This window comes from Macaca mulatta, chromosome 20 (assembly GCF_049350105.2).
Source record: "Macaca mulatta isolate MMU2019108-1 chromosome 20, T2T-MMU8v2.0, whole genome shotgun sequence".
In the NCBI taxonomy this organism is placed as follows: Eukaryota; Metazoa; Chordata; class Mammalia; order Primates; family Cercopithecidae; genus Macaca; species Macaca mulatta.
Genome location: NC_133425.1, coordinates 76,054,743 through 76,080,234, shown reverse-complemented (window position 1 = coordinate 76,080,234; position 25,492 = coordinate 76,054,743). Strand labels below are relative to the sequence as shown.

At 45.8% G+C, this 25,492-nt stretch overlaps 1 protein-coding gene across 1 annotated transcript in view; it reads left to right on the top strand.

Moving 5' to 3' along the window:
* CDYL2 (chromodomain Y like 2) overlaps nt 1-25,492 on the top strand; it is a 204,710-nt gene that overhangs the window by 116,164 nt on the left and 63,054 nt on the right. Inside the window, exon 2 of the mRNA XM_028841318.2 lies at nt 4,135-4,726. Coding sequence (XP_028697151.1) covers nt 4,135-4,726 — 592 coding nt within the window. The remainder of the gene's footprint in view (nt 1-4,134; nt 4,727-25,492) is intronic.

Genomic DNA, 25,492 nt, shown 5'->3' with positions numbered 1-25,492 from the left:
CATCCTGGCACCGGTAATAATTGCATCAGCATTTCCCTGCGCCCCACCTGCAATAGAGCAGAGTCTCACATTAGCAGGGATCACGGAGAGTAAATGTTAATGAATTATTTGATTGAGCTCTGAGGAATAGTTCAGCATCTCAGATTGCTTATTTTTGAGAAAAGAAGTTGGTGAGAAAAGAAGTTGCTTATTTGAGAAAAGAAGTTGCTTATTTTTGAGAAAATACAGGATTTTCTAATATCATGCATTCATTAATTTGTTCATTCATTCATTCATTCATTCATTCATTCATATGTGCAAATAAAGGGAAGAGAATTAATTATTGTTTCCATTTGGAAGGACTGAGCTTCAGGTGAAGCAAGTGGCCTGCCCAGGTAGAGTGGGGGTAGAGCATCAGGAGACAGAGCTGCCAGGACCAGGGGGGTGAGCTCTCTGGTTGTTTTTTTGTTTTGTTTTGTTTTGTTTTGTTTTTTTTGATGTGAGGAGTTATGAGACAGTGGAGGAGGTTTTGGGGGAGCTTAAGAAGAAAGAATTTCCCAGAGAGAGAATGTTGCAATCATATGCAAGGTCAAGTCCTAAACGACTTGGGCTTTTCTTATCAACAAAACAAATTAGAATTCAGGTTCTGTTTGAGGTTCTCCTGAGAAGAGGAAAAGAGTCAGAAGCCTACACAGAGATGTATAGAAGATTAGGTCCCAAGAGATGCCGGAGATCAAAGTATGCTGGGCTATTTGGGAGCCAGCTTTCCCCTGAGTTTTTCATGGTTATTCCAGTGTTTCAGGAAAAGCAGTGTTTTCTGAACCTGCAAAAACCTTGTGTTTGTTTGCTTTTTTAAATTGGGGGTGAAACAATATATATAAAAGCAGCTTTGTCAACTGAAGTTCATATGTATCAGAGTCATCGTTCATCTTGTAGTGATCTTGTATCTTAATTCTTTCATTTTTTCTTTATTATTATATATTTTACAGATGGAGATACCAAGGCCAGAGAGGTTGGGTGACATGCCCAAGGTCATATGGATAGAAAGCGACAGAGCCAAATGTCTTCCTCCACATACCAGGCTATTAGAGATGGTCCTGTTAATACTGCTCATCATTGCTATTGGGTTAAGTAGAAATTGTTGACAAGCCACCCAGTAGCTTTGTGGATGGGACCAGAGGTAGAAGAACTAGCCTCGATGTCTGCCATAAAGCTACCTGTGACTCTGTGATTGAAACCTCCAGTGATTTGGAGGGAACAAACTAAGCTCCGCCTCCAGTATGGCCCCAAATAGCCATCTAGACCCTGCCCCCTTGCTAACCTTCAGCTTTTCATGCAGCCCAACTATGCATAGCCACCTTCCATACATGGAAGCACTTATCTAAGTAGGTCTACTCACTCTTCTTCCCAGGGAGGAGTTGACTGTTTTAAGGGGTCATATTGTGAAAGGTGGAGGAACATTCTGTCTTTAGACACCACCAAGGTTTGTGGTCACAGGAAGCTATGCAAGATTACTGTGGAATGCAAACATACATAGTTGTGTATTTCCCACAACAACCCCAAGAGATAGGCACTGTTACTTCTGCCTTGCTCTATGAGTCATCTGAGGCCCAAAGAAGTTTAGTAACTTGCTCAAGAACACATGATAAGAGGCACAGCAGGGGATTTAAAACAGATTGTTTTGTTACAAAGCCCTGTTCTTAAATATTTTACTAATGCCATATTGATAAGTGTCATCTATTCATCTACCCATCCATTTATGAACCCACCTCTATCCCCACCTTTTCATCCATCCCACATCCATCCATCCATCCATCCATCCATCCATCCATCCATCCATTCATTTATTTATACATCTAGTCACCCATACATCCCACCTTCCATCTATCCATTTATCCATTTATCAATCCATCCACCCACCCATCCATCTGTCCACCCACGCACTCATCCATTGTATTGACTATTTGTCTAACATGGTCCTCCACTTCATCCTGGGGAAGAAATTTCTCCATCCCGGGAAGTGAGCATATATTTTCTAGAGCTTGAGGCCTCCATGAGGATACACCACATCCCTTAGCTCCCAGGAAATATCTGGGTTCTGCTGCTGTTCCTAGGTTGGTGTCCTCACAAATGCTGCTGTTTCAGGCCGTGCCGGGTTGCTTACTCTCTTTCCTCCCTCAGTAAACCTGTAGAGAGTTTCTTCCTACAGTGGTCACAAAATGAGCAAAGCTGCAGACTCTTCCAGAAATCCTTGGCATTCTGAAGCATTATTATAAAGGAATACTCAGTAACCCCATTCCTTAACCCGAAGGTTGGATATTGGATTAGTTAGGCATGATTTTACTTTTTAAAAAATGTTACAGAGTTTGTGTATTATATCTAAAAATTATCTAATAAATCTAAAAGACATGTTCACAGGCATTTAATAAGGAAACAAATGTTGATAGCAGATTTGGATGGAGATAAATCAATTAAGGAAGCAATTTAAATTGTCTATGAAGAGGCAGTATTATAAAGAGGCAGTATGGTCTAGTTATTTGCATATTTATTAAGTGCAAAGCAAAGAAAGTGGTTTAATTATTTTGCATAGTCTCTGTTGTACAAAAGCCATTGATGAGACGATCCCACTTTTCAAAGTTTTTTTCTTTTTAGGATTAAAATTCTAAACATACTAAAATTCAAACACGTAAACATAAACAGCCATATAAATTACCCCGTGTATTCATTACCCATCTTCAACAATTATCAACTATGACTGTACTCATCTTTGCTCACCTGTTTTATTTTTCTTTTTGTAAGTTTCAGAGGCTTATTCCTCACTTGACTTAATTTTATTGGGTCAAAATTCCATTCTAGAAAAGCATATTATATTGACATTGAAGTAGAATAAACTTTTGAATATAACTGCCTACTTTTTTCATTGAAATTTAGCGTTTGGGGTGTATAACATTGGGAATTTTCCACCTTCTTTTAATTGAAAAAGTTTCAAATCTACAGCAAAGTTGAAAGAATACTAAATGAACCCTCACATAACCTTCAGTTAAATCCAACAGTTATTAGCATCAGGACTGGCATTTTCCAAGTGTATTTTTCCATGGGATTACATAAAGACAGGGGAGGTTTTCTTGCCTTTGAAGACATGTAGACAGTAGCTTATGGCTTTGGAGCCTGACACATGAAGGTTCAAATCCCACCAGTATCGCCTCTGAGCTGTGCATGGTAGGCGAGTTGCCTTACACACAATATCTTCATCTATCAAATGGAAAAATGATAGTGGTGTACAGCCATGGGGACACATGAGGTGCATAGTAGGTACTCAACAAATGTTACCTATCTCTTTGCCTCCTAGCTGCGCCTCTGTGTTGCAGCTGGGGGAACTGTGTGGGGAGAACTGGACGTTTTCAACTCAAGTCCTTTTTGGTCACTATGGAAGATTTTTGCAGTTAAGAGAGTTAGTGTGGCCTAGTAAGAAGTGAGAGTGGTTCAAACCCCAGTTCTGCCCTTATTATTCTGGAACTTGGTTAAGTTACTTGGTCTCCCTGAGCCCTCATTCTCTGTAAATTGAGGATAGAAAAATACCTCATTGAGTTGTTGTCCAGGAGAAAATGAGATGGGAGAGTCTATGCCCAGCATTTAGTGTAGTGTCTGCCTCATAAGCACCCAATGAATGTTACTGATCATCGGTATTACTATAAGTGAGGATAAATTGGCATAGTACCTCCCATATAATTGCTCAATAAATATTACTTCTTATAAATTAGGATGAAGAACTCACACCAAATTGGTCTTTAATAGCCTGTGTCTACTTTGGTGCAATGAAAAGAATAAAGATCTTTTGTGAAAACTTGCAATGCAATTTCAAATAAAAGTAAGCCTGGATGGACATGTGGCTACCACCAGCTGGGCGTGGCATCTAGAGTGGTCATGGGAAATGACTGCATGTGCCTTGGGTTCCATACAGTGATGTCATAAAATAAACCAGCCTTCTTGAACCCTCCTGCCAGTGTTGGCTTCTGGCATTGAACAGCTTGTGGCTCACCCCCTGGCTAGGGTAGATGCCTCTATCCCAAAGGCTTTATGCTGTTCTTGATGCCTGGAACTGACTTCATTCCTCCCCCTCTCTCTGTTTTCTGACCCTCTCGTCTTGTATCGCAGGTTGAAAGGATTGTAGACAAGAGGAAGAACAAGAAAGGAAAATGGGAGTATCTTATCCGATGGAAAGGCTACGGGAGCACAGAGGACACGTGGGAGCCAGAGCACCACCTCTTGCACTGTGAGGAGTTTATTGATGAATTCAATGGGCTGCACGTGTCCAAGGACAAGAGGATCAAGTCAGGGAAGCAGTCCAGCACCTCCAAGCTCCTGCGTGACGGTCGAGGCCCATCTGTTGAGAAACTCTCCCACAGACCTTCGGATCCTGGAAAGAGCAAGGGGACCTCCCATAAACGGAAGCGAATTAACCCTCCTCTGGCCAAGCCAAAAAAGGGGTATTCAGGCAAGCCCCCTGCAGGAGGCGACAGGGCTGCCAAGACGGTGTCTTACAGGACTACCCCCAGTGGTTTGCAAATAATGCCCCTGAAAAAGGCTCAGAACGGGATGGAAAACGGGGACGCCGGCTCTGAGAAGGATGAGAGGCACTTTGGAAACGGGTCCCATCAGCCTGGCTTGGATTTGAATGATCACGTTGGAGAGCAAGATGTGGGCGATTGCGACGTTAACCATGCCACGCTGGTGGAGAACGGGCTCGGTTTGTAGCTTTTCTTTCTCTTGGGTTTGGCTCTGGCCATGGCGAAAGGGGAGCTCTGCCTGCAGCTTAGGGACATACATAAGACCCCCCCACCTCCATCCCCACCTCTTAGCTCACCAGTGATTCCCCCTTCATCTGTCTCACCTAGAGCTTTGTAGACTCGGTCATAGGCCCGTGTTGGTTACAGACCCTCATGCTTGTGGAGAGGCTAAGCCTCTGATGTTCCAGCCAAGGTCTGGAATGGGTCCAGAGTTCCAGACTGTACTTCAAGACACCCAAGGCCATGGTGACCCCTCTAGATCCACTTCTCTGAGGGCAGCTCAGGTCCTCACCCCCAGGACCCAAGACGTGTGTCCTCAGCGGGCCAGTGCCTCCCAGGTCACGGTGCAGAGCCCTTGCTTGCAGCCTCATCATGCCCCCAGCAGTGTAGCCCAGAGAGGTGGGGTCTGGGTTGGGGTCCACGCCGTCTTCTCACATGCAGTGTGGACTTGGAGTTCACCACGCCAGCGCCTATGCTGGAACCTCTTGCCCTTTTGCTGTCTCTAGGTTGGATGATTGGCCTATGTTAGGTCCTGTCTTAGTCTGTTCCGGCTGCTGTCACAAAACACCTTAGAGTGGGTAATTTATGAAAATTAGATATCCAGTTTCTCACAATTCTGGAGGCTAGAAGTCCATGATGAAGGCACCAGCAGATGCTGCATTAGGCGAGGGCCTGTTCCTCTTACCTGGTACCTTCTGTGTCCTCACATGATAGAAGGGGCAAGGCAGCACCCTTCAGCCTCTTTTATAAGGGCACTAATCCCGTTCACAAGAACGGAGCTCTTATGAGTTAATTACCTCCTATAGGCCCCACCTCTTAATGTTGTGATTGCGTTTTGTGTTAGGTTTCTTCATATGAAATTTGGGGGAACATAACCTTCAGACTATAGTGGGTCCTAAATGCTGTCTTGACCTCATCCTGCACTAATTCTTTCGGTTTGTACCCTCTTACTCTAACATAGCCTGCGTATGTTGTGTTAGGTTATGGAATTCCTCTTTTTTCCAAAGTCTCTATAGGCAAAATTAAGGAAACAGGAGGTAATGACCCATGTAGTTCATGCTCCCAAACCTGAGATTTCCTGTGTAGTCACTTTGGTCCTTACCTAAGTCCTTCATGGCATCAGTCTTTCAGGTTAGCTGCTTGTGCCAGTTATCAGTGATGTGCAGTCCCTTACTTCTCAGACACCTGTGTGTCTACCTGGTGGCATTTGTCTCTTTGGCTGCCAGAGACCCAAGCCTTGGAATGTCCAGAAATCTTACAGGAGTGTGGGCAACCATTGCCCAACAGGGCAGGGCCATCAGATTCCCCAATGAAACCAGGGTGCATGTGGGGACAGGGATGCTGGGGTGCAGGGGGAATGGTTAGAAGGGCTCACAGAAGGTTGGGGTGATGAGGCCAACACACCTCAGTGTGACGATGGTAGATTTAGAGTCCAGAATGTGCAGAACGGGCTCCCCTGCGAGAGTTTGCTGTCTTTAGGGACTCTTGCTGAGAAATCTGAGCAATCCGCGTTGAGGCGCCTGTTTCTCCAGAGAGAGGAATTTCACCCAAACAGGATTTACTTAGCATCTTTGCCCCAGACTGACTCATGTTTCCGTCTGGGGATCCCTGATGCTGACGTGACTGTGCCTGTGAACATATGTAAAAGCTGTTTGTTTTAGAAATTCATCTCTCGAGAAGAAGTGGGCTCGTGTAAATGGGGCTTGGCATAAACACCCGTGTTTGATGTTGCTGTGACGGCTGCCGGCGGTGGCGGAGTTCCCTGTCTCAGGAAGGGTGGCGAGGGGAGCTTTTGTGGCCCCTTGGGTGCAGGGGCAAGGCTCTGGCAGGGTTCCCTGCATTCCAGCTGTTAGCAGCCCCCTGCCCTGCTCATATGGGGCAACCCAAGAGTAAAGCATGAGGGAGGAAGATTTGCTGACTGTAGCTGACAGTGCAGTGTGGAGGAGAGAAGCCAGACTCGCAGAGGTCTACATGAGGGTGTGCCTCTTGTGCTGTGCAACCTTCTGCAGTGAGGCAGATCTGCCAGCTCTGTGCTCTTCACCCTTCGGCTTTGCTGATATCCCCTGGTCCATGATCTGGTGATAAGGCATGGTACCCCACAAGCAGGGGAAACAGGAGAGCCAACCTGTTGAGATCCATTGATAGTCCTATTAGCTCCAAAATGCTATTCTAGACCTTTCTTGTCTCTGATCTCTTATCTTCCTCATGTTTGCCTGACCTTGTATGTTCTCTACTCCTACTTGAACTATGCCGGCCTCTATTTTGTTCTGTTTTGTCTGTTTCAAAAGGACTCTTGCTTAATCACATCCCATAGCATTGGTGCCCGTGAGATCCTGCTGTAAAGTTAAGGCACTGGCTCTCAGATTCTGCATGTATTAGATTACCTGGCAACTGGTGAGAGATGCAGATCCCATGGAGTCTGATTTCCTTAGTCTGGGGTGGAGCCCAGGAGATGGACTTGTAACAAGCTTCCTGGGTGACTGTACTGCATTTTGAGACGACCTTTGTGGCCAAATGTGTGGGGGGTGGGGCCTTGAAGTTTCACATCAGGTGTCAATTTAATTCAATTCAATACTGATTTTTTGATCACTTCCTAAGAGTTATTCACCATGCTGGGTGCTTGAAGTAGAGTAATAAAGAGATAGGTATGGACTTTTCCCTCTGAAACTTGCCAGGAAGTTGGAATGCTGGCCTCTGGCCTCATGCTGAGAAGGTGCCTGAGGCTGGCTCCATGCAAGGAGTAACACATGTTACATACATGTGCGTGGCTTCACCATACCCGCAATGACATCTTCTGTGGTCACTGGTGTGATAATTGTCCCAGCCATCAGCCTTTCACATTCTAATCAGAACTAACTTGTTAGCCAGGTTTGGGGGAACTGGGAAGACAAAAAGACTGAGAATCCTTGTCTGAGAGAGAAGGAGAATGTTGAAGAGAGTGGTTTGAGGTTCTTGGACAAGACTCAAGAGAGAGGGGATGCTGTGGTTCCAGAACTTTTCAGCAACAGGCAGAGGTGTAGTCCAGCAAAACGTGTTTCCATGTGTGTTTTCAGCCAGAGGGAAGCTTTGCTGAAGCCGGTGTTCATGCCCACGTGGCCCTGAATGTCCTCCTTCTACCCTCTTTCCTAACCTTACCTTCCCTGATCTGGACTGAAGGATCCAGTCTCCAGGGGCCCAAGGGTGAGCCCTGGGGGGTTGCAGCACAAAGGAGGGCTCATCTTAGCCCAGCAGAAGGGGTTGGGGGATCCTGGCTACAGTTGCACAGCATTTGTTTTGGGGGTGGGCTGGTGCTTTTTATATGGTTTTAACTTCTCTTTGGTGAGTTAAGGTTCTGCATACAGAACAGCAACTTATGTAACATGTTACTCATTTACTGCTGACTTCCCTGATCTGCTGTGGAACAAATGCTAAATTGGGGCTCTGGCGGGTGGTGTTTTGGTTTCAGACTGCGTTTTTTCCCCAGCAGTGTTTGTGGGGCGTGTGCAGCCATTCTACACTGCTCTTGATTCTGAGTCTTCGGTAATGAGTACTGGCTTTGTGATCCGGGGCCCATCTGCCTCAGTATCCCTTGGGGAGCTTGTTAAAATGGGCTCTATCCCAGTTGAGTGAATCAGGATCTCAGGGGGGTTGGGGGTGGATTTTGCACGTTCATGCTGAATTGTAGCAGTCACAGGTATATACGGGAGCTCCAGCAGATGTGTTTGGTTGTAAGAGATGGTTCATAGATCCGTTTGTTGGTGGATCCATCTTTCCTCCCTGGATGTGAAGCTTGTGAGAAGGAATGTGATCTGGTCCTTCAAAGTTTTAAAACCTGGCAGTTTCTCTGCCTTGCTTACACTTTCTACTAGACATCTCTCTCTCTCTCTCTTTTTTTCTAAAGCTGCACTGGTTTCATCAGTATGGAAAAGCTGGTGGGTTTGCTAACCCTTGCTGTGGTTCTGGCGTGGTGAACTGCTTAGCACTCTTGTCTAAACAGGCCAAAGCATCGGTGTTTTATGGATTCACATGGGCCTTTAACCTGTGAAACATCCCTAACTAGGAGCCATCGTTTCTCTTTGAGCCCTAGAATAGCATAAAGACTTGCAGCGTTCTCCAAATTACCAGGAAGGTGATGAGCATCACTGTTGATGCCAGGCTTGTGGCCCCATGTCCACATTTCTGAAAGGATGTTTGAGATCCTTTTCCTTGCGTCTTGATGACTGTTGTCTGCTGCACAGACGTTGCATCTCACACATTGCATGATTCAGTGTTTGCAGAATTATCTCTACCATTGAACGAGTCATCCCACACAACACACGCAACATTTGCCATTTTCTCTCCATTGATCTTTTAAAATGATCTCAGCTTTCACTTCTAGAACGTTTGTTTATCTCTTCCTACTCACTTTTTCAATATGATTATCATTTTTCCCTTTATTGAGCATAATAGAGAACCGTGTTTTAAAAGCACTTGGGAAATAAGTGCAAGCATGGGAAGTGCCCTATGGCTTTTGAGAATCTAGGGGCTCCCAAACTTGGATCCAGCATCAGAGTCCCCGGGAGGGCATGTTGAAACACAGACTGTTCAGTCTACCTTCAGCATTCTGATTTAGTAGGTGTAGCGTGAAGCCTGAGAATCTGCACCTCCAGCAGAAGTTCCTAGACGCTGCTGTTGGTCCAGTGAGCCCAGTTTCAGAACTCCTGCTCTAGACTAATAAGCCCTAAGATGGTGGGGATGAAAATGCAGATGGTGTTGTGCCTGCCAGGTGGTGGGATTGAGGAAACTTGAAGTGCTTATGCTCTGCATCTGGAGTTGGCATTCATAAGACTTTGTAAATGGAAAGTTTGTGAAATGAAAAGCCGTAAGGTTGAAAGTTTTAGAGTATAAGTACTTCCCTGAGATGAGGCCTTGGAGTTTCCGGAGTACCTAGTGTGATCCTCATGGCAGTCCTGAGAGGTGGTTGTTCTACCCATTTTACAGAGGTGGAGACCAAGGTTACAAGAGCCCAGGTTGGTATTAGGAGAGAAACTCAGGCAATTTGACTACAAACTTAACTATAGAACTGGCCTCTATACCATGACCCAGCTGGATTCCAGGCAGTAAAATTTTCCTAAACCCTGATTGCTGACAAAAACATGTTGTGACTGGGGGAGGGTCAGGAGTGCTTGGTGGCACTGCTTGGTGGCACAGGATGTACTTCTTTGACACCCTCTTTGTTTGTTTGTTTATTGAGACGGAGTCTTGCTCTGTCACCCAAGCTGGAGTGCAGTGGTGTGATCTCAGCTCACTGCAAGCTCTGCCTCCTGGGTTCATGCCATTCTCCTGCCTTAGTCTCCTGAGTAGCTGGGACTACAGGCACGCACCACCACACCAGCTAATTTTTGTATTTTTAGTAGAGATGGGGTTTCACCATGTTGGCCAGGATGGTCTCGATCTCCTGACCTCGTGATCTGCCCGCCTCGGCCTCCCAAAGTGCTGGGATTACAGGTGTGAGCCAGTGCGCGTGGCCGACACCCTCCGTATTTATTGATAGATGGGTATGGTCTTTCTGAGCCTGAAATGCTGTAAATAACTCCATGCCACTCAATTTGAAAACCTAGATAAAATAATCACTTCCATAGAGAAATACAACTCAACAAAACACCCTAAAGTAGGGCTAGAAAGCCTGAAGAGAGAAATAACTATTAAAGAAATTGGGCCAGGAGCGGTGGTTCACGCCTGTAATCCCAGCACTTTGGGAGGCTGAGCGGGTGGATAGCTTGAGCCCAGGAGTTCAAGACCAGGCTGGGCAACATGGCGAAACCCTGTCTCTCCAAAAAAATACAAAACTTAGCCAGGTGTGATGGTGCATGCCTGTAGTCCCAGCTACCTAGGGAGCTGAGGTGGGAGGATCACTTGAGCCCAGGAGGTCGAGGCTGCAGTGAGCTGTGATTGTGCCATTGTACTCCGGCCTGGGCAACAGAGCGAGACTCTGTCTCAAAAAAAAAAAAAAAAAGAGAAAAAAAGAAATTGAATTGATTGTTAAAAAGTCCTCAGAAGAAGCAAGAAAGGAGGAACACAAGGCCCAGAGGGTTTTGCAGGCAAATCTAAACATTCTAGAATAGTTCATCTGACCACACATTCTGGAGCAGATAACCCCTCCCTTCTCCAAATGGTTACGGAGAACAGGAAGAAGAGAAAATACTCCCAGCTCCTGTGATGAGGTCAGTATGACCTGGATTTCCAAACCAGACAAAGAGAGTAGGAGAAAGGCAAATTATAAGTCAATCTCACTTCAGAATGTAGTAGCGAAAGTCCTGAATAACCTTCTGGGTTTATTACAGTTCCCTTGATACTTCCTCAAAATTATGACTGTTTGAGAAACGTCTCACTCCTTGCCCTGAGCCAAAGGTAATGACCCCAGTTCATTACCTTTAGAATCACCACTGCTTCTCTAGGTGCCTAGCTTGTCTCAGAAGAGGCCCAGGGAAACTGGCTCAGGAAGGCTCTGAGTGTCATGGGCGTTGGCCCCACACCATCTGGGGAATCACTGAGAGGTCAGGAAGGGTGCCCCTGGGGCAGCCTCTTGTCAGCACGGGTATCCCTGTATCCACTTCCCTGAGCCCAGCTGTTCTTCCTGACACACTTCAAGTGCCCACTGGCACCAAGGCCAATACACTTTCACTAACCTTTTGGATTTTTACAAGCAGATGATTTTTCCAAATCAGGAACAACAAAAACTTGAGGGTTTTTTAATCTTTTGTCTTTCGAAGTGTGGCAAGTAAGGAACTTGTGCTAATGAACTAACTTAAGACCCTTTGACGTGGTGGTGTTAAGACCTTGTCCAACTTGGCCACTGCCCTGTGCACGCAGAAAGTGCCAGACTGTGATGGGAAATCTGGCTCTTTAACCAGGAGCAGCTTGACCTGTGGCAGATCCAAGGGGAGAATCGATTCTCCCCGCTTGGTTCCTGAATTCTGGATTTGATTTTGGTGCCCAGAAGAGGATGATGGAGTCTTGACCACTGTCAAGTTTTAGAAACCAACTAATTGCTTTTCCTATCTGCTCGGCTGTCGTTTTCCTCCCTCAATGTCCTTAGGAAAGTCTTAGGCACTGTTTGCTCATGGCTGTCCATCAGGGGACTTCCAAGAAGGGTGCAGTGGGGGAGTAGAAGCAATCCCCCATCAGGAGCAAGCAGTAAGCGGGTACAGTATCTGTAGAGGGTTCCAAAACAATAATAAAAATTCACCTACTAATGTCGGCGAAAAGCCAGTCTCCCCCCATTGAGGTGGACCCCAGGGCCCTCCTCCACCCTGACTGCTCACACAAAGCAGCCAGTCTTCATGAATGATGATGGTAATGGTGGCAGCAGTGGTGGTGGTGGTGATGGTAGCAATGGTAGCTAACATTTCTTGAGTTCCTACTGAAGGCAAAGCCTAGCTCTTTGTATTTGATCTACTAAATGTGATTTAATTTCCTCAGTGGTTCTCTGATATAGCAGTTTAACAACATAGCAACATAACAAGGTTACCTGGGATTAACCTTGTTTATAGATGGGGAAACTGAGGCTCAGCAAGTGTAAGACACAGCACTGAGGGAAGGAATTAGGGTGTGATGCTGGATCTGGTGATGCTGAAGCTGTTGCAGGTCTCTGACCAGTTTTATAAATGAAGAAAGGTACTTTAAGGGTTCAGGTGGAAGCCAACAGACCTTTCCCAGGTGGCAAGGGCATTGTTCTGGCCAACAGCCCTGGGCCTGCCTTCGAGGCATCTTCAATAGTATCAGAGATGCTGACTTGGCATTCCAGGGAGGTGGAACCTCTGGTCCTGGTAATTTTCCTTAGGACCTTCGATTAAAAGACACACACGCATGCATGTACACATACATGCACATATTCACATCACACACTCATGCACACATCATATATACGCACACACCTGCACATCTATGCATTGTAAAGGGAACTCCCTCAGTTGTCAAAGTTTACTTCAATGCTAGAAGAAATTGCAAAAAAAGGACAAAGATCTTCACCAACTGATGAGTGGATAAACAAAATATTGTCTTTCCATACGACGGATGTTATTCAGTCATAAAGAGCAATCAAGAGTGGATACACACGGCAACGTGGATGAACCTCAAAACCACATATGATGTGATTCCATTTATATCAAACGTCCAGAGTAGGTGAATCTGTAGAGACAGAAAGTAGCTGAGTGGTTGCCAGGAGCTGAGGGGAGGAGGGAGTGGGGGGTGACCGCTAATGGGTACGGCATTTCATTTGGGGCAATGAAACTGTTCTGGAATTAGATTATGGGGACAGTTGCACAACTCTGCAAGTCACACTAAAAGTCACTGAATTGTGCACTTTATATGGGTGAATTTTATAGTATGTAAAATAAATCTCAGTAAAGCTGTTTTTGTTTAAAAAAAAAAAGGAGAAGAAAAAGAAGCTAGCTAAGTAGGATGCAAAATAACAGCTACCCTTTCCCTACTGCTTGCCATGTGCAAGGGAGCCTTCTAAATGCTCTCCAAGAAGGTGTGCATTGAATTTCCTCGACAGCCCCCATTTCTACACTGGAAAATTGATGCTTAAAGAAGATACGTGCATTGCTTAAGGTGGTCCAAGTGTCACAGAAGGTGGAGCTGGAATGGAACCACAGTGCCCACTCGTGAGCCCAGGCTCCCATCTGGGAAATGGAAGTGCTCTTAGTGAACCAAGGGACACTGTATTAGTTCCCTGTGGCTGCTGTAACAAATTCCTACCAACTTGGTGGCTTAAAGCAACACCACCTCTTCTTCCCTTACAGTTCCGGAGTCAGAAATCTAAAATGCATTGGCAGGACTGTGCTCCTTCTGGAGGCCCTGCGGGAGAATCCATTTCCTTGCCTTTTCCAGCTTCCAGAGGCTGCACATACTCCTTGGCTCATGGTCCCTCATCTCTCTAACCTTTGCATCCATCCTCACATCTCCTTTTCTTGACGTCAAGCGCCCTGCCTCCCTCTTCCAAGGAGTGTGATTACACTGAACCAACCAAGACAATCCAGGATAATCTCCCATCTCAAAATCCATAACTTTATCACATTCACAAAGTCCATTTTGCCATGTCAGACACCACATTCTCAGGTCCCAGGGATTAGGATATGATATCTTTAAGAATTTGCTATTCATCCCACCACAGACATTTAGGAGAATGTGAGGGGAAGAAAGGGTATGCATATTGGTTTGTATTCTTGAATGGGCGAGAAACCAGCTGGTAACGAGGAAATATTAATTTTGTCATCTAGATTATTAAAATTATTTCATTTAAGCCCACATGCACATCTATGAATTATAAAGGAAACTACCTTAGTTGTCAAAGTTTATTTCAGTGCTAGAAGAAATAGCAAACGCTACATCAAGTAGATTATTTCATTCAAGCGAAATAATTATTTTGTTTAAACAAAATAATCTACTTGGTGTGGACTTCGATATAACTGGCAAGTGTTGAAGTTGACTTAAATTCCCTTGTTTATTTTTTTAAGATTATTTATTTTTGAGATAGAGTCTTGCTCTGTCGCCTAGGCTGGAGTGCAATGGCATGATCTCGGCTCACTGCAACCTCCACCTCCCGGGTCCAAACGATTCTCCTGGCTCAGCCTCCTGAATAGCTGGGATTACAGGTGCATGCCACCATGCCCAGCTAATTTTTTTGTACTTTTAGTAGAAACGGGGTTTCACCATGTTGGTCAGGCTGATCTTGAACTCCTGACCTCAAGTGACCCACCCACCTCAGCCTCCCAAAGTGCTGGGATTACAGGCATGAGCCACCATGCCCAGCCTCCCTTGTTGATTTTAGAGATGGGAGACAAGTGCTCCTACAAGACACAAAACACTTATCTAATCCTAGGATACATTTCTATACACTTACTGCATGACAGTGTTTTATTCAAGCTAACGTGAGCCTTCCTAGTGCCCAATGAGCTGCTGTTAATAATGACAATAGCAGCAATGGCACCAACAACAAATATTTATTAAGCCCTTGCTATGAGTCAGGTGTTGGTGGGCTAAGGATGTTACATTTAGCAGCTCTGTTGATCCTGACAATTCTATGAAGTAGGTTGTCTTTTTATCCCTGGTTTACACATAAAGATATGGAGGCTTTATGAAGTTAGTTGGGCAACTGGCCTGCAGCCTCCAGATAGTAACAAGGTAGAGCCAGAATTGTGATCCTCTTTCTTCCTTTCCTTTTCCTTTTCCTTTCCCTTTCTTTTCCTTTCCTTTTCCTTATCCTTATCCTTTCCTTTTTGCTTTTCCTTTCCTTTGCTTCTTTCCTTCTTTCTTTTCTTTCTTACTTACTTACTTTCTTTTCCTGGGCATTTTAAAATGGCTTTCTTACATCACCTTATCCTGTGATATCTGACTTCATCATTAGATCTTAATCACACAGAGGGAGAAGCCTCTTCTTCTCATCTCTGTGTATGTGTATGTCTCTCTGTGTGTAGAACATTTTGTACGAACCCACTTGCATTTTGATTTTTCTTCTCAATGTAACATATGTCTGTTACCATCTATTTCCATATTGGGCAGCTCTTCATATTGGAATTTTAGTAGTGCCATTTATATGTTTTCAGAAGGATATACAGGTTGAATATCCCCAAGTCCAAAATCTGAAATGCTCCAAAATCCAGAACTTTCTGAACATCAAAATTATGCTTAAAGGAGATGCTCATTGGAGCATTCAGTGATCAGATTAGGGATGCTTAACTGCTAAGTATAATACAAATATTCCAAAATCTGAAAAAATCAGAAATCCAAAACACTTCTGATCCCACACGTTTTGGATAAGGGATACCTAACCTGTGCAATATTTCACTTATGTAGCCAGTCTCTTGTTGTTGGACATTTAGGTTAGGTCTAAACTTCTTTGGTTTTCTTTCATTTTTTTCCGGATTATTTTTCTAGACTAGATTCCCAGAGGCAGGATTATACTGCGAATTTTGCCGTATCCTCCTAACCCCATCAAAAAAAGAATAACGATGACCAGTAAGGTATAATTTTCTAGTTTTGTCATTGCCTTGCCAGACGTGTGTGTTTAAGGGGAACAAGAGGAGCCTCAATATCGTTTATTTGCATTTCTTTAGTCTCCACTGAAGCTGAGCTTTTTCTCTGCATGCTCAAGTACTCTTTGTAACTTCCTCTTTGTGGTTGGTTCACTCCTGTCTTTTGAGGTTGGAGAGAATTCAGATACACAGGGAAGAGGTCTGGTATGGCAAAGGAGGAGAGCCCAGAACATGTTTGCTGGTTGGTGAGGAGATGCGTTTAGGGCAGGAGCTGGTGTGCTTAGGGAAAGACTTGGTCGACAGCTGAGAGGCAGGCTGGGGCCAGGTGCAGGAGGGGCCTGGGTGCCAGGGAACCCCATGTTGTACTTGTGGCAGCCACTGTAATGCAGGTCATCCGTGGAAGAACTGGTCCTAAATTTTTGATGAACTGGCAGAAATATCAAAATCTGGTTCTGACCTCTACGTCAGTCACTCTGGCCTTCCTCTGGCTTGTCCCTAACTCTGTCCCACCCCTTTTAAACCCACTGGGCAGCTCAGCTGATAGACATTCTCCATTAAGGGCTGCCCCAGACACCTCTACTACCTATACCCACCTGTCCGCTCCCTGGAGAGCTATTAATAAGGAGCCCAGGATGTGGGTGACTCCAGGGAAACATCAAAGAAAAGAGATTTGGTAGGGGCTGGGGCAGGAGAGAGAAGCCTCCACTGGGGTCAGGGATTCCATAGAGAAAAGTCAGAACCCTGGACTGGTTAGAAGAGGAGAACCTAGGAGACGAAACCCTGAGGCAGCCTTCTTTAGATATTCATGTTATTCCAGGGGGTGGAATAACAGCTGGTGAGGCAAGCCCCTGTGTATAAAGCTCCTTTTATCTTCCTCGTGTGCAACCTGACTAGGGTGCAGTGTTCCTGGGAGCGCCAGCCTCGAGGCCTCGATTCGCACTTTTTATATTGCAACATGGCTTCTCCTTGACTTCTTTCATCCTGTCCCAGAAAGAAAATCGAGACCCTGGGGCAAAATGAGCCTGGAAATAGGTTCGTGTGCCTCATGTCAGTAAGACGTTGCCATCCACGGAGCCCTGGGGTTCCCTGAAGGCCTCCTGGTGAGAAGCCGGGTGGGTGGACTCCAGCACTCCCTTCTCCATGTCAGCCACAGTAGCTGCTTGTATTAGTCTATTCTCACACTGCTAATAAAGACACACCCGAGACTGGGAAATTTATAAAGGAAAGAGGTTTAATTGACTCACGGTTCCACAGGGCTGTGGAAGCCTCAGGAAACTTACAATCATGGTGGAAAGGGAAGCAAACACATACTTCCTGTGGTGGCAGCAAGAAGTGCTGAGCAAACGGGGGAAAGCCCCTTCTAAAACCATCAGCTCTCATGAGAACTGACTTCAGTATCACAAGAACAGCATGAGAGTAACCACCACCATGAGCCAGTCGCCTCCTGCTGCATCCCTCCCACCACACATGAAGCTTACGGGAGCTACGATTCAAGATGAGATTTGGGTGGGGACACAGGCAAACTGTATTACTCCTGTTTTGTTTGTTTCATGTGAAGGTTTGTCATAGGCTTTTGTTGAGGGAAAAGGAGGCAAGAAATGAGAAGACTAAAAACATATTTCTGAATACTCCAGTTTAATAAATCTGCCCCCCAGTGGCTGGAGCTGCTTGATGAGGTTGTTGTGTTCCGTGTCACAGGTTGTTGGGGTGGGCTTAGGCAGACTTAGGCAGAGGGATTCCTGCATGGAGATGGATGAGATCAGGTGGTCTCCCAGGACCAAGTTAGCTCCTCAGAGCATGTGTCTGGCTGGGCAGGGTCGTGGCCAGTCTGCAGTCACGCCCCTCATGGTGTGCACTCACCCTCATGGCTGAGCCATGCGTCACCACAGTCCATGTGTGCAGAAATATTCAGCTCATTTCTGGAGGCTCCTTGTCCAAGTTCGGACAGGTGCACAGGGAGCTTTTGTAGCGACTATTCAGGGAGGGAGAACGCAGGCTCTGTTTTCGGCGGGGGCACCTGCCTGAGGCCACAAACCATGCCAGAGGATAAGACTTAGCTGTCTTGCCCACCGACCCTCCTGCTTGGCCTCTCCCGATGTCCTAGCTCCCAATTCTGGCATCCCCCGACTGAGTGAGACCTGGGTACTGACCTCTGATTGGCTTTGATGGCTCCACCCATGCACCTGTCTGTTCTCTGCTGCCCCAGATCTGTGCCACCACCTCCCACCATCTGCTTGACCCAGCTCCTTGTCCCCACAAGACAGCAGTGAGGTGGAGGGGGGACGTCTAAAGGGCCACTTCCGACTTGGTTCTGGGGACCATTGTCCTGAGTCTTACAGTGAGGGCAGAAGCACTTTCCATGATCCATGGGGCCTCTGCGTCCCGGGCTGTGGGGCCCTGGGGGTCGGTATATCATCGTATCTGCTTCCTCTTCTTGGCACTTTGCTGGATGCTTCCTCTGCCCAGCCAGGCTGGTCACCTTGGCCTGTCCCCTGCCCATTATCTTCCAATGTGCAGAAATGTGGCACCCACTGTTGACTCTTCTCCTTTATTTTTGCTTGTGTTAATACTTAAAAATAATCTTTTATTGCCATTTTAGAGTGGTTTCGAGAAAGAGGAGACAAATTTGTCAGTGTGGTATATCTAGGTCCTTAAAATGTTCTTCTTTTTTTCATTTTCTTCTCCTTTCCTCTCTTCTCTTTATTTTCTAAAGTTACAAATACACGAGTTGTAAAAAATTCAAACAATATGGAAAATATAAGCATTTTATTTTTATTTTTAAATTATTATTATTATTTGAGATGGCATCTCACTCTGTCGCCCAGGTTGGAGTGCAGCAGGGCGATCTCGGCTCACTGAAGACTCTGCTCCATGGGTTCAAGTGATTCTCCCGCCTCAGCCTCCTGAGTAGCTGAGATTACAGGCACCCACCACTGTGCCTGGCTAATTTTTGTGTTTTTAGTAGAGATGGGGTTTTGCCATGTTGGCCAGGCTGGTCTCAAACTCCTGACCTCAAGTGAAATGCCTGCCTTGGCCTCCTGAAGTGCTGAGGAAAATATAAGCATTTTAAAAGTTAAAGTCTCCATATTCTCCCTTGCCAAATCCTGTTTAGAGGTGACTTCTGTTAATGTTTGGTTATGGGTCTTTTGGGACTATTCTCTAAGTTTATATGTTTGTATATGTGTTTATATATGTTAAATCTATGTTATTTATTACATACCATGTATTATATATGTGATACATATTACATATTTACTTAAATACTTGTTTGTTGAGTGATGAACAGGAATTATCCGATTTATTTCTCTCTCCATGTATATATGTATTGATATGTATATATCTGTCTGTCATCTGCCGTCTATTCATTTATCCATTATTTATCTGTTAGCCAAGGCCTCACCAAGTTGACATCCGAGTAAAGACTGAAGGTGGTGAGAACACCTTGTCCTGCAGTTTCTTTTTCGACTTAAAACTTGTCTTGGAACTCTTTCTGAGTCAGGACGTGTGGAACGGCCGCCCTGTTTTTGGCTGCTGGATTTATGGCGTGCAGGGACTTAACTGTTCCCCTGAGATGGCCATCTGGGCTGCCTACAAAGGGACCTGCTCCTGCCAAACCTGGCTAGGGCCAGTCTTTGTAATGCGTTTCCAGGCCCTGTTGTTTTAATTTTGGTTTCTAAATGAGGGTGAGCGTCTTCTCACGTTCCTGCCACTCGTGTCTCTCCCTGAGCATTGCCTGGGTGCCGTCCTGCTGCGGAAACAGTGATGGCGAGTCAGGGGCATTCAGCCACGTGACCTCGAACAAATGACCCAGCCTCTCTGGGCCAGATTCTTCATTTATAAGATGCATTTATTCATACCTCATGGGTTGGGGGTAAAGAATAAGTGAATTCGTTTATAGGAAGTGCTTAACATTATTAGCTGGCTTGTGGTGGGCATTTGATAAATATTAACTGTTATTTCAATTTTTTCCGCCTTTTTCCAACGAAGTCTTTATATTTCCCGATTTGTTTTTTAAATCACTTTACATACGTACACATATATGAATCCTTTCCTATGTATGCTAACCAGTACTCAGTAATGGCTGCCATATACCAGGAACTGTTTAGACAGATAACTGCAATACCTCATGCTGTGATGGAGACATGGAGAAGATATTGTGGGGCCATAGGTGAGGGCACCAAAGCCTACTTAGGGGAAGGAATTATTGAGGGCTTCTTGGAGGAGGCGATGCATAAGCGGAATCTGATAAAATGAGCCGGAATGACTGAGGAAAAAGACAGGGATGCCAGGGGGTGGTGACAGCATGTACAAGGGCATAGAGCTGAGGGACAGCCTCTGGGTACCTGTTGACACATCACAAAGAATACAGCAGTCCAGCCAATTCTAGAGCAGCCTGCACAGGAGGCTGAATTCCAGGGAATTCCTCGGGTGGTCAGGCTTGTCTTAAGAACCAGATAGATGAAAGCCTTCCCCATCTCTCTGTGTTCTGCATGTGTGACTCCCTCTGCCTGAATGCCTCCCGCCGTGAACCCTCATGTGAATAGTAACCTCTGCCCATCCTGCAGGTCTGGCTCAAGCAGCAGTTCCCCCATGGAAACCTTTGCTGGCTGCCAGCGTAGCTCAGTTTCCGTTTTTATTTGCACACATGGAATGGTGTTTCTTGGTTGACAGCACTGACCTTGGTTTGTAGTGGTCACGCTGATTCTTCGCATAATCTCTGCCTCTTTCACTAGATCAGAAGTTCCACGAGGGAAGGGATGGTCTCTGTTTTTGCTCACAGCTGTATCTCCAACACCTAACAATGCTGGGCACTTAGCAGGTACTTAAGAAATGAATGAGTGGGTGAATGAATAGATGAAAGAGAGGACTGCAAACCCTTCTGACATCTGTCACAGCTGCTCATCCCCTGGCCTAGTCTCTCCCTCTCTCCTTGAGTTGTCCTGGGTGCTGGCTTCACAGCCCCTGCTCGTGGTAACATGTCCTGGAGAGCTTATATTTTGTCAGGGCTCTTCACAGCAACGACAGGATTCCCTTCCCATTGGCTCGTCTGGTGATTGTTGTCGACATCTGCCACAATGGCCCTACTTGCTATGCTCCTCTTCCCTTCATATTCACGAAGTCACAGTGGACTCTTAATAAAGCGTCAGGCTCCCTCCCCCATCAAGGGCATTGTGAGTTCTTTTCAGCAGGGTGCATCTCATTTGGGCTGCAGCCTCCGTATTTTGCGCAGTTCTTCGCTTTGCCTTGATGGTAACATAGAACATGAAGTTGGTGGACTTGTTAATAGAAGCCCCAGTTACGGAAGGATTGTAAGATTTCACCTTTAAAATTGCTCTCACTTTGCAGGTAGCATAGAGGGGAAGAAACTGGTAAGAGCAGGCACAGGCTTTGGAGATAGAAGCTCCATGTGTTCAAATACAAACACTGCCTCTTAGCATCTCCAAGCAGGTCTTACCAGCTTTTGAGCCTCACTTTTCACCTCTGTAGTATGGGAATAGCAAGCCTGCCGGAAAGGATGAAGCGGTGGATCCTGACGCCTCATGAGTCTTCATTTCTCTTCTTTGTCTGACTCCGCTGGAGCTTCCTACTTTGCTCAAGAATGTGCTTTTCTACCCCATCCTCAGCCTGCCCTGTCACTTTTGCATCGATCCCAGGATATTATATTTTATTCTGTTGCGTAAGCCTGCAAGGCGAATTCAAGAGGGACAGCCTCTGGGTGCCTGTTGCCACATCACCAAGAATGGGTTGCAGGACAAGGAACTCTGTTACTTTTGTGACTTCTCCATGGAAGTTAGAGTCTTGAGTTTTCCACTTGCCATCTTGGCGACAGTGCCACTGAGTTGGAGGTTCTGCCTCCCGGTTTATTCTTTCTTCTTCTGTTCCACTGAAGCCGAAGCTTCTCCCACCTCAGCTCCTTTCCCGATTCCCTCCCACTTCCCCACCCTGGCAGAAAGAGGGTCTGTCCTGAGTTTCTGGAGGTTTAACAAGACATCTCCATGTCTGGCCTGGCATCCACCAGCGACTCTGTGTATTATCATGTTGGTGCAAAAGTAACTGCGGTCTTTGCTTTTTTTTTTTTTTTCTTAATGGCAAAAACCTCAGTTACTTTTTCACCAACCTAATACTTGGTGGCGGTGAGTGAGAAACAACTGGCCACAAGACCTGTGGAGCCCTCATGTGTGCCAGGCATGGCATTGGGTGCTGAGGATACAGCCCAGCTCATAGTCCTGTGGGAAGAACTGAGGAAAGAGCCGAATATCCCAGTGAACTGTGAGCAGATATGGGAGAGCCCTGCATGAACGTGGATACCACCGCAACAAGGAGGTTATAGACACAGCTTCCACCTGAAGGACACATAGAGGTTGGTCAGGCGAAGAAGAGAGGGGAGAGTGTTCTGGACAGTAGGAACTATATTTTAATTAAGAAGATGTGTAGAAAATACGTAACATCTATTTCGAGCATCATTAATGCCATTTATGATTTCTTCATGAAATATTTATTAAATGACTGCTGTGAGCTAGCATTGTATACCTAGAAGCAGGTCTCAGCGTGCCTCATTCTGGGGATATGATGAATAAGACAAGACACAGTTTAGGGAAGAAAACAAATATATGGGGAAATGACAAATACAGTGAGAATCTCCATACCATGTCAAAATAGCCAACATTTACTGAGCCCTTGCTAAGTAAGCCAAGCCCTCTCGCTAGCACTGGCAGTAGCTCAGTTAGTCCTAGCAGGGAGGGTGGTTACCCTTCCCATTTCACAGATATGGAAACTGAGGTATATACAGGTGAAATAGCTTGCCTACAGTCTATTAGTCAGTAGGTGGTTGTTGCAGGATTCAGATCTCGTTGTCCTGGCTTGAGACCTAGATTCCTAAATGCTACTTTTCTGCTTCTTGAGGGACAGGGCTATCTGGGAGGCCAGAAGAGAGCGTCATCATGTTTGGAAAACTGTTTAGAATTTTTAGCCTTTTGAGATCATTTTCTCCCCCCTACAATTCAGTTAAAGAGGCATTTGCTTTCCACTCGCTATGTGGTGGGGACTAAGGCTGTAGAGATGACCACAGCCGTGTCTTCCAAAGAACTCAAAGCTTATTAAGCTGATTAAGCGATCAGCTGGTCCCCAGTGACCTGCTGCAAAGCTGAGCCTGTGAACTCAGGAAGGCCCAGGACACCGGAGCCCTGGGGATGGGCTGTTCCCGGCGCTTGGGGAGGAAGAGACAGCTGTCTGGAAGAGAAGCATTTCAAGTGGCCCTGGAGGATTAGATGTGTGAAGGTGGACGGAAATGACATTCCTGGCCAAGGGAACAGGGAAGTAATGGCTCAGAGGGTGGAAAAGTCAGTTTCAGAGAACCTCAGACTGTCCTGGAAGTTAAGGTGTTCAAGGGGGAAGAGTGGGAGTTAAGGCCAGAAAACAGGATGAGGCTAGACAGTGGAGGCGTGTGAGCTTTTGAGCGGAGAGTTGTAAGAAAAGGTGATAAAAATGAATTTGAAAGGAAATCACTTTATACTTTGATACCCTACAGAATAGTTTGCCACATACCAGGATCCTGGTATAATAGAGCTTTTGGAGTCAGCATGGCCTTGGAGGGTTTTAATTCAGGAGACATGATTTTATCTGTAGAAAAAGTTCCTTTTAATCAGGTTAGTTTTGCATTTTGAATTCATGCTTTACACTGCCATTTAAAACGTTTAGGCAGGGCGCGGTGGCTCATGCCTGTAATCCCAGCACTTTGGGAGGCTGAGGCAGGCGGATCACAAGGTCAGGAGATCGAGACCATCCTGGCTAAAACAGTGAAACCCCGTCTCTACTAAAAATACAAAAAAAATTAGCCGGGCATGGTGGCATGCACCTGTAGTCCCAGCTGCTGGAGAGGCTGAGGCAGGAGAAGGGCGTGAACCCGGGAGGCGGAGCTTGCAGTGAGCCGAGATTGCGCCACTGCACTCCAGCCTGGGCGACAGAGTGAGACTCCCTCTCAAAAAAAAAAAAAAAAAAAAATTAGACGTTTGACAATGAACATCATAAGATCATCTAATCACTACATCGAGCACCTCTGAGTAATCTGAGAACCCAAGCTTTCTTAAAATTCAAAGTGTATGGATTTTGTCGGGCATAATTTTAACATGCCAGATGGCAGCTAACTGTGGCTAAGTTTTTTTTTTTTCTTGAATGCACCTGTGAATTTGAGCTCCGCTATTGCATTCAGGTCCTGAGAGCAAGGATTCTGTACATGGGACTAGGGGCTGAGACAGTGACTGGCCATGAGATTACAATGTACCTGCAGAGTTCAGGGTGCACATTGGGCCCTCTGGCCTCACATCTCTAAGCACAAGTGGGAGGAGTGATCGGCGGGGTTTTCCAACTCCAGCCCTTCTCCTCCCCCTCTTTAAAGATTCTAACCTCCCTGCCCCACTGTTTTTTTTTTTTTTTTTCTTTTTTGAGGTGGAGTCTTGCTCTGACACCCAGGCTGGAGTGCAGTGGCGTGATCTCGGCTCACTGCAACCTCTGCCTCCCGGGTTCAAGTGATTCTCCTGCCTCAGCCTCCCAAGTAGCTGGGATTACAGGCATGCACCACCCACCTGGCTAATTTCTGTGTTTTTAGTGGAGACTGGGTTTCACCATGTTGGTCAGGCTGGTCTGGAACTCCTGACCTCAAGTGATCTGCCTGCCTCAGCCTCCCAAAGTGCTGGGATTACAGGCATGAGCCACCACACTCGGCCCCCACCCCCGCCCCACTCTTACTGAACCTAAGTGCTGTCCCGAACTGCTGCCTCTGATGGCAACGCATTATTTCTTTCTGATGTGTTGCCACACAACCAGATCTCGACACTTTAACTTTGTGCCATTGTCCTGCTCTCCTCACACACCCAGAACACTCCCCAACATTTGACAGATCTTTTGCGAGTCAACCACAGCCCAGGAAACAGGGCTTGTGCATAAGAACTATCACTTTCTCTTCTTAGAACTGCAGCTGGAAAACCCTCACCCTGCAGTCTGCCTTTGGTTCCACTCAAGTGTGGAAGTGATGAGTCTTCTCTTTTATTTAACTCTTCCCTCCACCCCACCCGCCGACACCATTGACGATGGGAAGTGCTCAAGCTTGAACTGCCCCTGGGTTGGTCTGTTCTCTCTGTTAATTGTATCTGCTTCCCAGGATGCTAAGAGTGATTGGAACACTGGGGAGATTGGACTGGAAGGAAAGTGCTTTGCACTTGTGTCTTTTGGGAGACTAGAAGGAGACCCAACACCGCAATTTTTTTATCCTACTTTCCAACCTCTTACTTTTTTTCCCCCTATGTCTTTTGATCAAGAGGTAAGAACTTCTGTAGGCCCTCCCTTGTAAGTCTAGTGTTTATTCATTTATTCACTCATTCATTTATTCAACAAAGAATGACTTGTGTCCTTCTTTGTGCTGGTCTTCCACTGGTTCTGAAGGTGTACAAATAACTAAAATAGCCCTTGCTTTTAAGAATCTGTCTGGGGGTGAGGAGGGAGCCAGACATTTAAGAAAAGCCTTGTCAGGATATGGAAGGTATCCATGATGATTTTCCTACAGTGTGATTCCCTTCAGTGTCCGTACGGTAGCCACCAACCACAGGTGGTTAGAGTTATATTTCAATTAGTTAAAATTAAACAAAAAATTAAAATTTCAATAGCCATATGTGGATTCCACCTACTGTATTAGACAATGCAGATATTGAACATTTTCATCATTGCAGGATGTTC